General features: G+C 36.9%; 1 protein-coding gene across 4 annotated transcripts in view; it reads left to right on the top strand.

The window, feature by feature from the left end:
• Positions 1–15089, top strand: part of ANKS3 (ankyrin repeat and sterile alpha motif domain containing 3) — a 45211-nt gene that overhangs the window by 9099 nt on the left and 21023 nt on the right. For 3 of the 4 annotated variants that reach the window (XM_020978648.2, XM_020978649.2, XM_078152727.1), the window contains exons 3-8: positions 2718–2916; positions 3096–3217; positions 7300–7381; positions 10031–10166; positions 12785–12946; positions 14654–14785. In XM_020978648.2, coding sequence (XP_020834307.1) covers positions 2718–2916; positions 3096–3217; positions 7300–7381; positions 10031–10166; positions 12785–12946; positions 14654–14785 — 833 coding nt within the window. Of the gene's footprint in view, positions 1–2717; positions 2917–3095; positions 3218–7299; positions 7382–10030; positions 10167–12784; positions 12947–14653; positions 14786–15089 lie in introns of those variants that run through there. The other variant, XM_020978651.2, reaches the window with a different exon arrangement.

Raw genomic sequence — 15089 nt, 5'->3', positions numbered from 1 at the left:
TCTATCCATTGCACCACCTAGCTGCCCCCAATAGGTGCCTTTTTTGTCTCACACTGGAACTACAAAGAAAGGCAAAAAGACAGTCCCTGCTCTCAAGGAGATCACAGTCTAGTGGGGGAGGAATGCAAACATGCAAACAACTATTTACAGACAAGATATATCAAAGATAAACTGGAGATAAATCAACAAAGGGAAGTCACTAGCATTGAAGGGAATTGGGAGAGTCTGAGACTTGAAGGAAGCCAGGAGGCAGCAATTAGGAGAGAGAATTCTGAACATGGGGGACAGTCAATGAAAATGTAGGGAGTTGGGAAATGGAATGTCTTATGTGAAGAGGTATAATGAGGCCAGTGTTACTGGATTGTAGAGTACGTGAGGGCAAGTAGTGTTAACACTGGTAAAGTAGGAGGGGCCATATTATGACAGGTTTTGAAAGCCAAACAGAGGATTTTATATTTGATCCTGGACCTGATAGAAAGCCACTGGAATTTATTGACTGGAGGGGTGACATAGTCAGATCTGCACTTTAGGAAGATTAATTATGACAGCTGAGTTGAAGGATGGAGTAGAGTAGGGAGAAACTTGAGGCAGAAAGACGAACCAATGGGCTATTGTAATAGTCCATGCAAGAGATGATGAGGGTCTGCATCAGGGTGGTTGCAGTGTCAGAGAAGAGAAGGGGGCATAGAGGAGAGATGTTATGAAGGTAACAGTGACAAAACTTGGCAACAGATTGGCTTGGGGGGGAGGGGTTAGAGAGTGAGGGATTGAGGATGATGTGAGTGTGGGAGACTGAACAAACAATGGTGCTCTGGACAGTAATAGGGAAGTTCATGAGGGGTGAAGATTTTAGGAGGAAAGATAATGAGTTCAGTTTTGGATATGTCGCATTTAAGATGTCCTATGGGGCATTTGGTATGAAATGTTCAGTAGATAATTGGAGATGTAAGTCTGGAGGTTAGGAGAGAGGTTAGAGCCAGGTAAATAAATTGGAGTACTGTCAGTAGAGCAATATCTGTTAAATTCAATATAAAATTTTTTTCTAAGTACACAGAAGAGAGCAGAAGGAATTTCAAAAGGGGACACAGATAAGCAGGACAGTATTGGTACTATTATTTTAAATTTGTATACATATTTAAAAAGCAAGTTATGTGTAACAGAGTCCCAGTTTCATACATAATCCTCATTTTGTGGCCTTTATATATGGAAATGTTTGTGTTTATTGATAGATTGCCAGTTAATAATAAAAATAATTTTAAATGATTTTTAAAATTCTTAGCCAGTATCATTTGTTAGGCATTTTTAAACATTAATTTTTTTATTTTGAATTCCAAATTTTCTTCCTTCCTATAGTCCTTCCCCTACCCATTGAGAAGACAAGCAATATGATACTCAGTATACATGTGAAGTCATGTAGAACATATTTCCCTATTAGCCCATTTGTTAGGCATTTTAAATCTTACAGTCAAGTAGAATTTGTAGCAGTACAGAAGCTTTTTTTTTAATCTTTATTTTATAGATAATGAAACAGTTGCAGGTTAAGTGAATTGTTCAAAATCACATAGATCTGCGGCTAAATCTGAACCCAGATCTTTTCCAGCTCTGAATCTCTGATTCTGTGAATCCTGCATTCCTAGTATAAATCAAACTTGGTCATAACTTAACAATCCTTTTAATATGTTTGTTTTAGCCTCTTGGCTAATGCTTTATTTGATATTTTACATTGATAATTCATTAGTGATATTTGTTTGTAGTTTTCTTTTTCTTTTTCAACTCCCTAAAAGACTACTTTTCATCAGACTTTCTCTTATACCTTAAAGTACAGAATAGCCTTTTCAGTTTTAACTTCTAGGCCAAAAAGAATAATCTTTCTAGTTGGATCTTCTTCACTCAAACCCCACACTTGTTGCCACAGAGGGCTAAAATTTAAAGACTAGTGACCAGAAGCACATCCTTTAAAATTTAACTTTTTTGCTTTGTTTGCTGTTACTGACCAAGGTCCTAATGCCATGTACTATGGACTGAGTCACAGAAAACAAAATGGTGAAAGGACTCAGAGAGGAAAAAATGTGTTGTTGATCTTTTACTGAATTGGCTGAAGCTGGCTGGAATGCTGGAGTGGAAATGAGGGTTTCCTGGGAACAGGAAGGAGCAAACAGAAAAAGGAAGATGGCAGATCAGTGGGGACAGCTCATTTTCTTGCCCTTTTCTTGTTTTACCCTTCCTCTGAGAAGGACAGAAGTTTTCTGATTCAGAAAAAAAAGGTACAGAGTAAAGGTCGACTTTAGCATTATGAAAGTTAAATGTGTCATAGTGAAGATTCATTTTGTATGTGAGTATATGACTAGATAGCTGCTGAGATCCCTTCCAACTCTCAAATTCTTTGATTCTATGAAGGAAATATTGGCCATAGAGCAAAGGGCAAGGGAAAATCTAAATGTGAAATCATAAGTGGATTTGTGAACCGGATGCTGAGGGATGTGGGAACCTCTGTTTTGGTTTTAAAACAAATAGGAAACATTTTCTTGGCTGCCAACCCAAGGAAGTATGCAATGATAGTAAAAAAATCATTGTTTAAAAAATTATAATTATTTTTAATATCACAGTTCTCTCCATGTCTTTTCTTTCCTGGCTTCTCATTGTTTTGTTTTGTTTTTCTTAGTAAATGGTTGAGACTATTTTTGCTGGTAGTATTTAGGGTTCCTTTGTTTGCTTAGGAGAGAGTTGGATTTAAATAAGAAGAACTGTGGTGGCTGGACCCCTCTTATGTATGCTTCCTACATTGGCCATGACACCATTGTGCACCTGCTGCTGGAAGCAGGAGTCAAGGTCAATGTTCCAACCCCTGAAGGCCAAACACCCTTGATGCTAGCATCCAGTTGTGGAAATGAGAGCATTGCCTACTTTCTTCTCCAGGTGAGCTAAGATGTGTATTCAGAACTCTTAATGGGATCTAGTGGGACTCTAGCCATTAGCACAAAAATTGAATCATTCAGTGGGTTGTTATATATATTCATTTCCAAATTATCTCATTATATGAAGCACCATTGACCAACACCTATTGCAATAATGATCATTATTCCTTTTTTTCGAAGCAAGGTGCAGAGTTAGAAATGAAAGACATTCATGGCTGGACTGCCCTCTTCCACTGCACCAGTGCTGGGCACCAGCAGATGGTCAAGTTTCTTTTGGACAATGGAGCTAATGCCAACTTAAGGTAAAGTAAGATCAACAGAGAGTTCTTTGTTTTTCTTTCAAAGTGTCAGGTGACCATAAGAATTTCTTCTGTCTCTTCCAACCATAAGGAAAACAAACCGTTTTTGGGAATTCTGTCCTCATATGCCAATAAAAGTTAAAAATAGATGTTCCGCAAAGAGTAACTTTCAGCTGTGTAAGTGTTTATTGAGCACATAGAAAAGGGCATGAAATGGGCATATTGAGGGATACAAAAGAAACATTCAGCATAGTTTTTGCCTTTAATTAGCTTATCATGTCTGGTTGACAAAACAAATCGAATGTAATCAAATGCTATGATACGTTGTCCAGACAATACATTTTACTATGGATGGTATTATAGATGGTCAAGAATGGGCAAGAGAACTGTTACCTGGAACTGTCAGGGGAGGCTTCATGGAAAGTACAGGACTTAAGATGATGGGACTTTAAGGATGGGTAGGATTCATACTGAGAGGAAGAGGGAGGGCATTTCAGGTGAATGTGTTGGGCAATTTCCTCTGCACAGTAGGGAGCCAGTGAATATTTTTTTCAGCACAGGAGTGGTATCCTGAAGATTATTTTTTTCAAAGTTTATCTGGCAGCTGTCAGCAGAATGGACTGGAGGGTGAGAAACTGGTGTCAGGAAAGACAGTTAATCTTTTTTAAACATAAAGCAGAAACTCAAGGATAGGAACAAATGCATCGATAGATGCTGATTTAAATATCTTTTTCACTCTATTTTAATGTGAGAGAATGTGAAAAAATTATTTTATGAAATACATATTATTGATATGTTTTGTTTTTACATCCTACATTTTCCAGTGTATTCTTCTTCCTCCCTTTTCCTGAGAGCTCTTCATATAACAAAGAATAAAAAAAGGGCAAAAACAAACAATTCAACAAAATTAAACAACACAGAGGAATAGTCTGACATTATGTGCATTTATCTTCTCATATCTTTGAGACCAAGCTTGGTTATTATAATTTTACACCATTCAGGTTTGATTGTTTTATTGTTGTTCTTTCCATTTATGTAATTATAGTCATTATGTTGTTTTCCTGGTTCTGCTTACTTCACTTCAAATCAATTCATGGAAGTCTTTTCCATGTTTCTCTGTATTTAGTGTATTCTGTATTTTGTACAGAACAGTAATTCATTTCATTCACATACCACAGCTTGCTTTGCCATTCTTCAATCTATGGTATCTGCTTTGCTTCCAAAAATTTGTTATTACAAAAAAAGTTTCTATAAATATTTTGTTTTATATAAGGCTTTTCTTTTTATCTTTGACCTCTTTGGTATATGCCAAGCAGTGGAATCTCCCAGTCACTTTTTTTGAATAATCTATCCTTATAGCCCCTGTCTTCTGAATGGTGAATTCTTCTCAGAACAGCCATTTTGAGGAAGGCCCCAGGCCAGCCATCCTTCATTCCTTTCTTGGCTCTGCTTCTGACTCTCCAGACCTCACCACCATGCCCCTTCTCCCCTTATATCCTTTACCTTGCTTTTCAACTCCCTTTTATGTTTTGTCTGCCCAGTAGAATGTAAGCTCCTTGAAGAAGAGGTCTGTCTTTCTTTTTGCCCTTAGCACAGTAGCTGGCACATAGTAAATGCTTAATAAATGCTTGTTAATTGAATTCACGGCTTCACCTATAGTTTATTCCAGGGGTGGGGAACCTGTGGCCTCAAGGCCACATGTGGCCTTCTAGGTCCTTGGGTTTGGCCTTTTGACTGAGTCTAAGTTTTACAGAACAAATCCTTTTATTAAGGGGATTTGTTCTGTGAAGTTTGGATTCAGTCAAAGGGCCATGCTTGAGGACCTAGAGGGCCACATGTGGCCTCCAGGCTGCAGGTTCCCCATCCCTGGTTTATAACATGCCTGACTTTCTGTGAGCTTTGTAACATTGGCTATTTCCATCTTTTGTTGTCTTTGCCAAATTGCTGGGTGTGAGGCAAAACCTGAGAATTGCTTCAGTTTTTCATTTCTCTTATTTTTCATGATTTGGTGATTTCTACCTCCTCAGAATATTTTCACTGGCTGTCCCTCATGTGTAGAATTCTCCCTGTCCTCATCTTTGCTTTCTGGCTTCCATACTTCCATAGTTTCTTTCAGGTCCCAGCTAAAATCACGCCTTCTACAAGAAGCCTTTCCCAAGGTTCTTTTAACATATATATATATGCGCCATTTCATGTTAAAACCATTATTTATACTCACACACACACACACAAAATCTCCCCTATTACGTGTTAAAACAGTTTTTTAACATTTTTTAAAAAAAGTTTTGAGTTCCAAATTCTGTCCCTCCCTCCTTCTCCTCCCCCTTCATTGACACGTAAGCGATCAGATATAGGTTATACATGTGCAATTAAGTAAAACATTTCTGTATTAGTCATTTTGTACAAGAAGATTAAAGTAAAAGAGAAAGAATGAAAGAAGGTGAAAAATTGCATGCTTCATGATTAGTCCATTGTTTCCCAGTTCTCCTTAATGCTAATGCCTTCTCTCTGTTGATTATCTCCAATTTGTCCTGTATATGTCTTGTTTGTACATAGTTATTTGTTTGGTCTCTCTTCATTTCATCTGCTTTTCTTGAAAGCAGAACTGTCTTTTTGCCTTCCTTCACATCCAAAGCACTGGGAGGAAGTGGAAGAGAACAAGCATTTATTAAGTGCCTATGATGTGCCAGGCACTGTGCTAAACTTTTTACAAATATTATCTTATTTGATCCTCACAACAGCTTTGAGAGGTAAATACTTTTATTATCTCCTTTTCACAGTTGAGAAAACTGAGGGAAACAGAGGTTAAGTGACTTGCCCAGGGTCACACAGCTAATAAATGACAAGTTAGATTTGTACTCAGACTCTAGGCCTGATTCTCGATCCAGTGATCTATCCACTGTACCTGTCTTTGAAGCTTAGCATAGTATGTGGTTCTTGGTAGGTGCTTAATAAATACTTGTTGATTTTATGTCTTTCATATGGTTGTTAAAAGTTTGCAGCTTTTCTTTTAAGAATGGTTCGTATCCTCTGGCCACTTATCTATCAGGATTGGCTTTTGGTCCTGTATTTCTGTTAGTTCCTATATATTTTTGATATCAGACCTTTATCAGAGATATTTTATTATGAATATTTTCCCAATTTCTTTCTTGTCCTAGTTGCATTTATTTTGTATGTGCAGAAGCTTTAATTTCTTATAATCAAAAGTATTCTATTTTAGTTTTTGTAATCATCCCTATCCATTGTTTCATTAAGAATTTACCCTTTACTCATGGCTGTGGAAGTTACCTGATCTGGTTCTCTTCTAATTTTTTTTCTTACTATGACTTCTAAAGTTTTAGGTCACATAGCCATTTTGAGTTTATTTTGAAATATGGTATAAGATGTTGGTCTACACTTAATTTCTACCGAATTTCTTTACAGTTTACCCAGTAATTTTTATCAAATGGGAAGGTTTTTTTTCCTCCCAGGGTTCATGGTTTAGAGTTTAGTATACACTGGGTTATTGAGTTCAATTATTTTTGGTTCTTCTGTATGTAATCTGTTCTATTTATCATTTTTCAAGCAGTGCCAAATGGTTTTGAAGATTACTGCTTCATAATATAGTTTGAGGTCTATTAATACAATGAAGTCATCTTTGAAATTACTAGGATGAGAAGCTGTATTAGAATCTCCTTTTAGTAAGGGAATTTGATGGAAATAAAAATAATGAATTTAATACTTGTAAAAAAGGCGTGTTTTTGTATTAGATAAAATGTGGGAGAATGAAGTTTTAATTTGTCTTTCAAATCTGCAAACATATGTTAAGTGCTGAAGTACCTATCATGTGCCAAGAGAGATAAAAAGATAAATAAGAAATAGTCTCCTGCCCTCAATGAGTTTATAATCTAGGCAAGACAGATGTCTATAACACATGAATGAATATGATAAGTACATAAGAGAGGACTATAAGAGTTCAGAGGAGGATAGGAGATCACTTTTGATTTTGTCTTTGGGTATGGGAGAAGGTGGATGTTTTTTATTAGAATGAAAATAGACAACTTCATTCTCTATGGTGACCTTTAACTTTAGCCTGTATCTTGCAGGGAACCAACTTATGGATTTACTCCTTTGATGGAAGCAGCTGCTTCTGGCCATGAAATAATTGTTCAGTATCTTCTGAATCATGTAAGTGTGCATGTTTAACCACAGCTAGTAAGGAATCTTGGCACCTAGGGGTTAAATGTAGTAGACTAACTTTCCTGGATTAAAAACAAAAAGACTTCTGTTTCCTACCACAGTGATTGTATAGTAGCATGTTACATACATATGAATCATTTATGATCAGTTGTTGCTTATCTGCTCTGCAGATTACTTATGTGACCCATTAGCCAGTGGGAGCTAATCGGATGCCAAGGCTGCTTCCCTTTGTTTTCTAGGTCCTGGTATTTTTGCCACCTAACTGTATAACGTTTTCAGCATTAGTCAGTATGTGTATGCAAATGAATCCATATATGTGAGGGACAGTAAATTGTACAAGAAAGTATTTGAAGATTTGTTGTTTTGGTTTATATGTGCACTGCTGTTCTTTCATTGGTGCTTTCATCAAGAATTGGCAGTAATCGACAGCAGCTTAGTGTGTGTGTGTGTGTGTGTGTGTGTGTGTGTGTGTGTTAAATGACTGTGTCATGTGAACTCTTTCTGCCTTTTCGCTGTTCTGTTGCCCTATTGGAGCAAGTACTGTCCAGCACAATGTTTCTAACTTAACCAGACAGCATGACAGCTGAGTATTGCAAAATCTTACTCTGCGGACAGTTTTTATCTTTTCATCAGCAGCCTCCTCACTAACCAGTCAGCATGCAGTGGAGAATACATCCAGGCCCAGAACATGGCCAGATGAAGAGCTCCTCCCTGAGGAGTAAACTCAGACCAAGCAGCCCAGGCATCTTTTAGCCAGCAAAATCAACACTAAGGAGTGAGGATATGGCCTTGACCCAGCTTGGCAAAGCCACATTCTTTGAAACAGAGTTCCCTTTTGCCAATCCAAGTCAAGACAGCAACTATGTTCTTGTCAGATTTCCCTATCTCAGAGAACTGGTCCATGTTCTTGATCCAATCAGGTGGATTATCTATTAATTTCAATTAGTGCCTCTTTGATTTGGAATAATTGGAAGCTGGTAGTGGTCGAGTGGATAGAGCATTGAATTTTGATGAATCCTGAACAAGTCGCTCAGTTTCATTATCTGTGAAATGGGAATAATAAAAGCGTATATCTCTTGGGTTGTTGGAAGGATCAGATGATATAATGTATATAAAGCACTTTGCCAACCTTAAAAGTACTTTGTAAAGGTTTTATTATTATTATTATTATTATTATTATTATACAATTGTTTATCTTTTCTTATCTTTGTCTCCTAATTGTTGGTGTTATTATGATCAACTTAGAGCAGATAAGATTCTTCTGACTTCTTTCTCCTTTCACCCTGAGAAATAATCTTATTTTTTAAAAAGTATAAGGTCAGAGTAAGTAATGTTCACTGTATTTCTAGGATCTAAAAAAGCTGTCTTGGAAACTTTGTGTTTAAATCACCACTAGAGTGACTTCATTTTAACCATCAATTGATCATACTTGAAGGTTTCTATGTTACTTACTGGGCAACCAAAGAGGATGGCTCTAGAGGCCCCTAAATAGTCTCAGTCTTCAGACTTAGACAGCACTACTGGCAACTCAACTACTCTTGTTTAGACTTAGATGATATTATAGGCCCCTAAAAAATATCTAAATTCTTGTTACCATATTACCCTACCATGAAACCAGAGGTTTTTTTGTTGTTTTTTTTTGTTCTGTAATTAACTATACAGGTTCCTTAATACTGAAATTAACTCAGTTTAAAACTCTGTATTCTAATTTTAACAAGTAGGATTCTTTAGCGGTCTTGTTCTTTAAAAATAATCTCTTGAGTGATTTAAGAGGGCAGATGAATTATAGTGAAGGTTGATTTCTTTATATTATGTTCCTCTTTTATTCACATGGTTATTCTAGGAGCTTGATTTGTGACTTCACAAAAGTTGCTTCTTTGCTACTCTGAGCCTTGGTTTCTTCATCTATAAAAGGAAGGGTTAGACGTAGGGATGTTAAGGAATCTCACCCTAAAATTCTGCATTTCTATGATGTGTTAAATAGAGACAAATAACTGATCTATCAGATGAAATGAATATGAAAGGGCTCAGCAAATGTAAATGATACTGTATTTTGAAAATTTTAACATTTTTATCTTTCATTTTATTTTTTCAATTAACAAGCATCTATATATAATCTTTCCTTCCCACTCCACCCCCAATTTAAAAAAAAAAGAAAATCTTGTAACAAATCTTCAGTAAAGTAGAACTAATTCCCACGTTTTCCATGTCCAAAAATGTGTGTCTCATTCTGCAGTAAGATGGTAACTATCCTACTTATTTCTGTGATCCACTTGCATCCCTACCTGCTTTATCTACCACAGTGCTATATTGTATATTGAATGTGCCTAAGAAGTGATATTAAATGGCTGGATGAATTTCTTTCATTCATTAAGTATGAGTGAGTAAGAGGAAATTTCCTTTCTAAATAAGGGTTCTTCCTCTTGTCTTTTTTCACTCTACAATGTACACTCTCTAAATCAAGAAAATTAGAGATAGCCTCATAGAACAAGGTCATAAGGGTTGGATATTATGAAATGTACTTTTCCTTTTCTCATCTTCTCTATTTCTGTCACCTTTTGTGACAGGGATGACTGTGTGCCACAGGTCAGGTTGCTGTATGTATTCTTGACTCTTTTTAACTTTTCTTTTCAATAGGGAGTGAAAGTAGATGTAGGGGATTACACTGGTGCCACAGCCCGAGCACTAGCCATGAAATATGGACACATGAAAATAGTGGGATTGATAGACATTCATACTGCTTCTCTGCCCAAGACTCTTTACAGGAGTCCAGGTAAATTACTATGTAAAGTTAATTTGAACTTGTAGAAAGAAACATCTACCCTTTTACTAATCATCATTACCCTCTCAAGTATGTTTATACTCACATGTGGTATCATGCTAGGCCCTATATAAATCATAATCCAAGATTAATGAATCAATGAATGAATAAAAAAGCATTTATCAAGTGTTCACTGTGTTCCAAGTACTATGCTAAGTGCTAACTATACAAATAGAAAATGCTAGGTGGTCCCTGCTGTCAAGGAGCTCACATTCTAATTGGAGGCATAATCCAAAAGAAAGTTGAGTTGCAGGGTAGATGGAAAGACCCAGAATTCCTAAGGATGCAGTGGTTAGGAGCATGTTCCAAAGGTTGTTAGGTTACTTAAGTAGTTATGAAGATGGCACTGTGCATGAGAGGCAGGGTAGATGGTGGATCCAGAGGATTTTAGGAGGCAGTGGCTGGGCAGATGGCAAGGTCTGGTGGTCCTCCATCTCATCAGAAGGAATGAGGTTGTTGACTTCCATTATATTCAAATCCTGTAAGTAATCAAACAGCTCAGACTAGGAAGAGGGCATTCCTGGCAGGTTCTGGGATGGTCCAGGCCAGCGATGTGGGGGGAAAAGAGGATAGGGTGCTCCTGCTAGTCATAACGCTTCCAGCTGTCCCAGATAAGTATAGTCAATATTCTGGAAAATTCACTTATACTTCAGACTTTAAAATGAAGCTATACTAAATATTTGAGTATTAAAAAACTATTTAGTTTCTCTGTCCTATTTGATCAGTTTCCTATTTCTTGCTTCATATTGGAGGTAACACCACATCTTGAAATATTCAAACTACTGGCCTAAGCGCAGATGTCCTTACATTAAAAATCACTGTCTTTCTGGCTCCCAAATGTGGGATATTTGATTGTGTCCAGAGTGGTGCTTTGGATTTGGAGTCAGAGGCACTGAGTTCAAATCCTAGCTTTGCTACTTAAACTCTGTGTGTCCTTAGGTGAGTCATTTAACCTCTCCAGGTCTTGTTTTCCTCATCTGTAAAATGAGGAGTGGAGTAGATGATCTCAAAGGTCCCTTAGAGTTCTAAATCTACCATCCTTTCATACATAATCCTATGACTTTCTTTTTAGCTCAAAAAGTGAACAGTTGTGATATCCTTAAAAGACTTGAGATAACCGAGAAACTAATGGCATCAGCAAGAATTTGAGAAGAAAACAAAACCCTTGTATAAAATGCTGATTGTATTCACTTATGCATTTATTTAGTCATGTTTCATTGCATGTGCCTTTGTCCACACTTTGCATATCCTCTGCATGTCCCTGCCCCATTTTAAATTGCAAAGGAAGATACCTTCCCAGTTAAATGAGAGGGTTGGAGTTAAATTTCTAAGTTTCCTTTTAGATCTTTCACTCTTTAATTGCAGCCATTTTTGAATTTCTTATTTGTATACTGAGCACAGAATGAAGTTCATGAAATACATAAACTTACACTTATATTAGAGGGGGGTATGATAAATTCTACAAATTTATGAAGGGCGTGGATAGGATGGGGTATGTATTTGTTTACTATTTCAATTTTAAAATTTTTTTATGTCCTCACTGTGTGTAAGCACTGCTCCTGGGGTCTGGGGATGACAATAGCTAAACAGCTCCTACCTCACGTGGCTCATACTTTACCAAATCTTAGAATATTAGAATGAGGGTGTATCCCTTAAAACTAAAAAGAAAATCATTGTCTGAATTATGCTTTTAATAATAGAGAGTGAAGATGTTGAACTCATCATCCTATGATTATCTCTAAGGTTCCCTCTAGCTCTAAATTTATGATTTTTCTGAGGGACATAATACGTAGAAAACACGTAGAGATTAAAGAAGGGTTTAATTTAATTTATAATGATGACCTGCTCTAGAGCTCTCATTTATTTTTTTTCTTTGTAACTTCTTTTTTTTTACTAGTTTATTTTGATTTATCAACAATCACTTCCATAAGCTTTTGAGTTTAAAATTTTTTTACCCCTCCCTCCCCAAGACAGCGCACAATCTGATATAGGCTATACATGTACATTCCTATTAAACATATTTTCACATTAGTGATGTTGTAAGGAAGAATTAGAACCAACAGGAGGAACTACCAGAAACAGGAAACAAAACAAAACAGAAGAAAAAAAATAGCAAATAGTATGCTTCAATCTGCATTCAGACTCCATAATTCTTTCTCTGGATGTGGATAGCATTTTCCATCATGAGACCTTTGCAAATGTCTTAGATCCTTGCATTGCGGAGAAGAGCTAAGTCTATCAAAGTTAGTCATCACACAACGTGGCTGTCAATTGTGTACACTGTTCTGGTTCTGTAGAGCTCTCGTTTAAAGGAAAAATCCATTCTCTTTTCAGGTCATCCCCATGCTGGCTAACCGTACCACATGTTAAAACATCTCTTGTTAGCCATATAAAGCTTGACTGGCTATGGCATTTCTTATGGGTTAGGTCCTTGGCAACAAACTTTTCTTATAAGAAAACCAATAACAACTATTTTAACTCCAGTTTATTTTTGATGTTCATCTGTAAAGAGCTAGTAATTAAGTATTATGCTGAGCAAGTTTGTCTTGATTTTTGTGTTTGATTCACAGAAAAATATGAAGATCTGAGCTCATCAGATGAATCCTGCTCTATCCCACAAAGGCAAAGACCTATAAGAAAGATGAGGGGCCTTAGTATCCATGAAGGGCCCCAGGCTTTGGCAAAGATCACAGCCATAGGAATTGGGGGCAGGATGCACCAGACTTGCTGTGGTGAGCCTGGACCAGGAGTTTTTACCTTCTCTTTTCCTGAGCTGTTCCTTTTTTCCAGTCTGTAATATTTTATTTCATGCACCTATCTTGTTGAGAGGGGTTTCAGCTCTTTAGCTGCTACAATGTTGGTCATCAGCTTTTAGCCTAGAATCAGACTTTAAACAATTTACATTTTTGCTCATTGACTAAGTTGCACAGTTACAAAAATAACATTGTATTGCTTAGATCTTGAGATTGATTCTTTCCCTCTGTAATATTTCCCATCGCCAGCTAAAGTAAAAAATTCAAAATGTTTTCTCTGAATATAGTAATAGTAGCAACTTCACATCTCTTGTTGATATCATACAGGGTTGCCAGCTAATCAGGGAGAAACATTACATTTAAAATCCTCTTTCTCCGGCTTTGTATTTTATCTGATCAAGTGGCCTGAGGTATTTTTTGTTGCTGTGAGTTTCCGTTTCAACTGGAAAAAGTAGAGTAGTGGTTGTGGTTTCATCTCTTTTTGCAAGATAGTAGCTTTAACTCTTACCGTCTGAAAGCTTTGAGTTGTCACACAATTCCTCTGAACATTGTGGGAGTTCTGTAGTTATCTGTTTTAGGTCTCTAGTTAGACATCCATATAGTCAATAACTGAATTTTGAGAACCTGAGATGTTTACTTTCAGTAGAATTTTGAGGAGCTTGTGCACACAGAGAAGTATCAGGGACTGTTTTCTGGGCTTAAGGTGTCAGAAGAAATTGGTTTAGTGCTTTTTCCCTTTTGGTTTGTGCTTTCCGAAATGTTTGAACCTTCATTTTCATAAGCACAAGAACCAGTCAGTTAATAATCATTTATTAAGGGCTTAATATATACTGAACTAGGTCCTAGAATAGAGATATAAAGAGTGAAGTCCAGTAATCTTAAGCATTTAAATGCAAGAAATGGTTCACCTTTAGGAGCTTAGCTGTTTGGCAGAACATATTTCGGCTCAGGCTCCTTCTCAGCTTTGCTGAGGAATAGGTACAAGTGAGGGTTATATTTTCATTCGTTGTTGTCAATGAACTTGTTAGTCTTTTTTTTAAAAAGGCTGCAGCCTTGTGTTTTTTCAATTTAGTTAGATAACTTTTAAAATACTACCTGAAAGATACATGGTTGTTTGCATGGTTGACTATACCTCTAAATGTCCATGATCAGAGGATGTACAGGAATAAGTATGTCTCAGTTAAACCTATGTGAATTATGTGTGTCAGAAGGAAGTACCCCTACCTGAAAGGCTGACATATTTGTGTGTGTGTGTGTGTGTGTGTGTCTGTGTCTGTCTGTCTGCCTGCCTGCCTGCCTGCCTGTCTATATCTTTGTAGTATGTGACCTTGGGCAAGTCACATGACCTTTCAGTATTTCATGTAGCATTCTGAGCCTGAGTTGCATAGAGGTGCTGATAGAAGGGATTTTCTTCTCAGGAGTTCCATATATCAAAGAAGTCTCAGATCTAGTACAAAAAAAAAGTATGCATACACACTCATATTTGGGGACATATGGGTACAGAAATATTGCCAACCATTTCCTACTTGGAAGAACAGTATTATTCTTTCATTTGTATGTTTAAACACTGTATCTTCTAGTATTGATAATGCCTTCTGGAAAGCTCCTTCAAGCTCTTGGCTTGATTTATTTGAAAGATGTAACGCTGTGCTTTGTGTTTATGTGTTGCCTTTATTTTATACATAGAACAAGTACCTCCACAGGGCTATGTCACCTTTACCAACAATGAGGGGAATAGTATTGAAGGGGAGGATCTCCGATATCGAGATGTCACCTCTCCAATCAATGAGCAGGATGTGGAAAGCAGCAGCAGCAGGGGTATGGCACTGTTTGGGTTTTGACGAATACTGAATATTAAATTTCAGGCAGCTTCTGTTGGCAGATATAAATATGAGAAACTTTATTCTCCTGAGATTAGTCCTCAGTTTGCAGCTCCCTGCCTGTTGGATTCAGCCTTCCTTATAGGATGTTTAATTGGGGATCCAACAAGAATAATAAATCATTTGTAACACCAGCCCATAAGCTAAAGCAGCATAGATGTTTTGTCTTTGGTGGGGCTTAGTCCCATGAAAAGTCCATCTAACACAATGGGACAAAAGATAAAAACAACCTATTTCTAAGT

Source organism: Phascolarctos cinereus, unplaced genomic scaffold (assembly GCF_003287225.1).
Source record: "Phascolarctos cinereus isolate Bilbo 61053 unplaced genomic scaffold, phaCin_HiC Scaffold_4;HRSCAF=312, whole genome shotgun sequence".
NCBI lineage: Eukaryota > Metazoa > Chordata > Mammalia > Diprotodontia > Phascolarctidae > Phascolarctos > Phascolarctos cinereus.
This window is presented reverse-complemented; position numbering and strand designations above follow the sequence as displayed.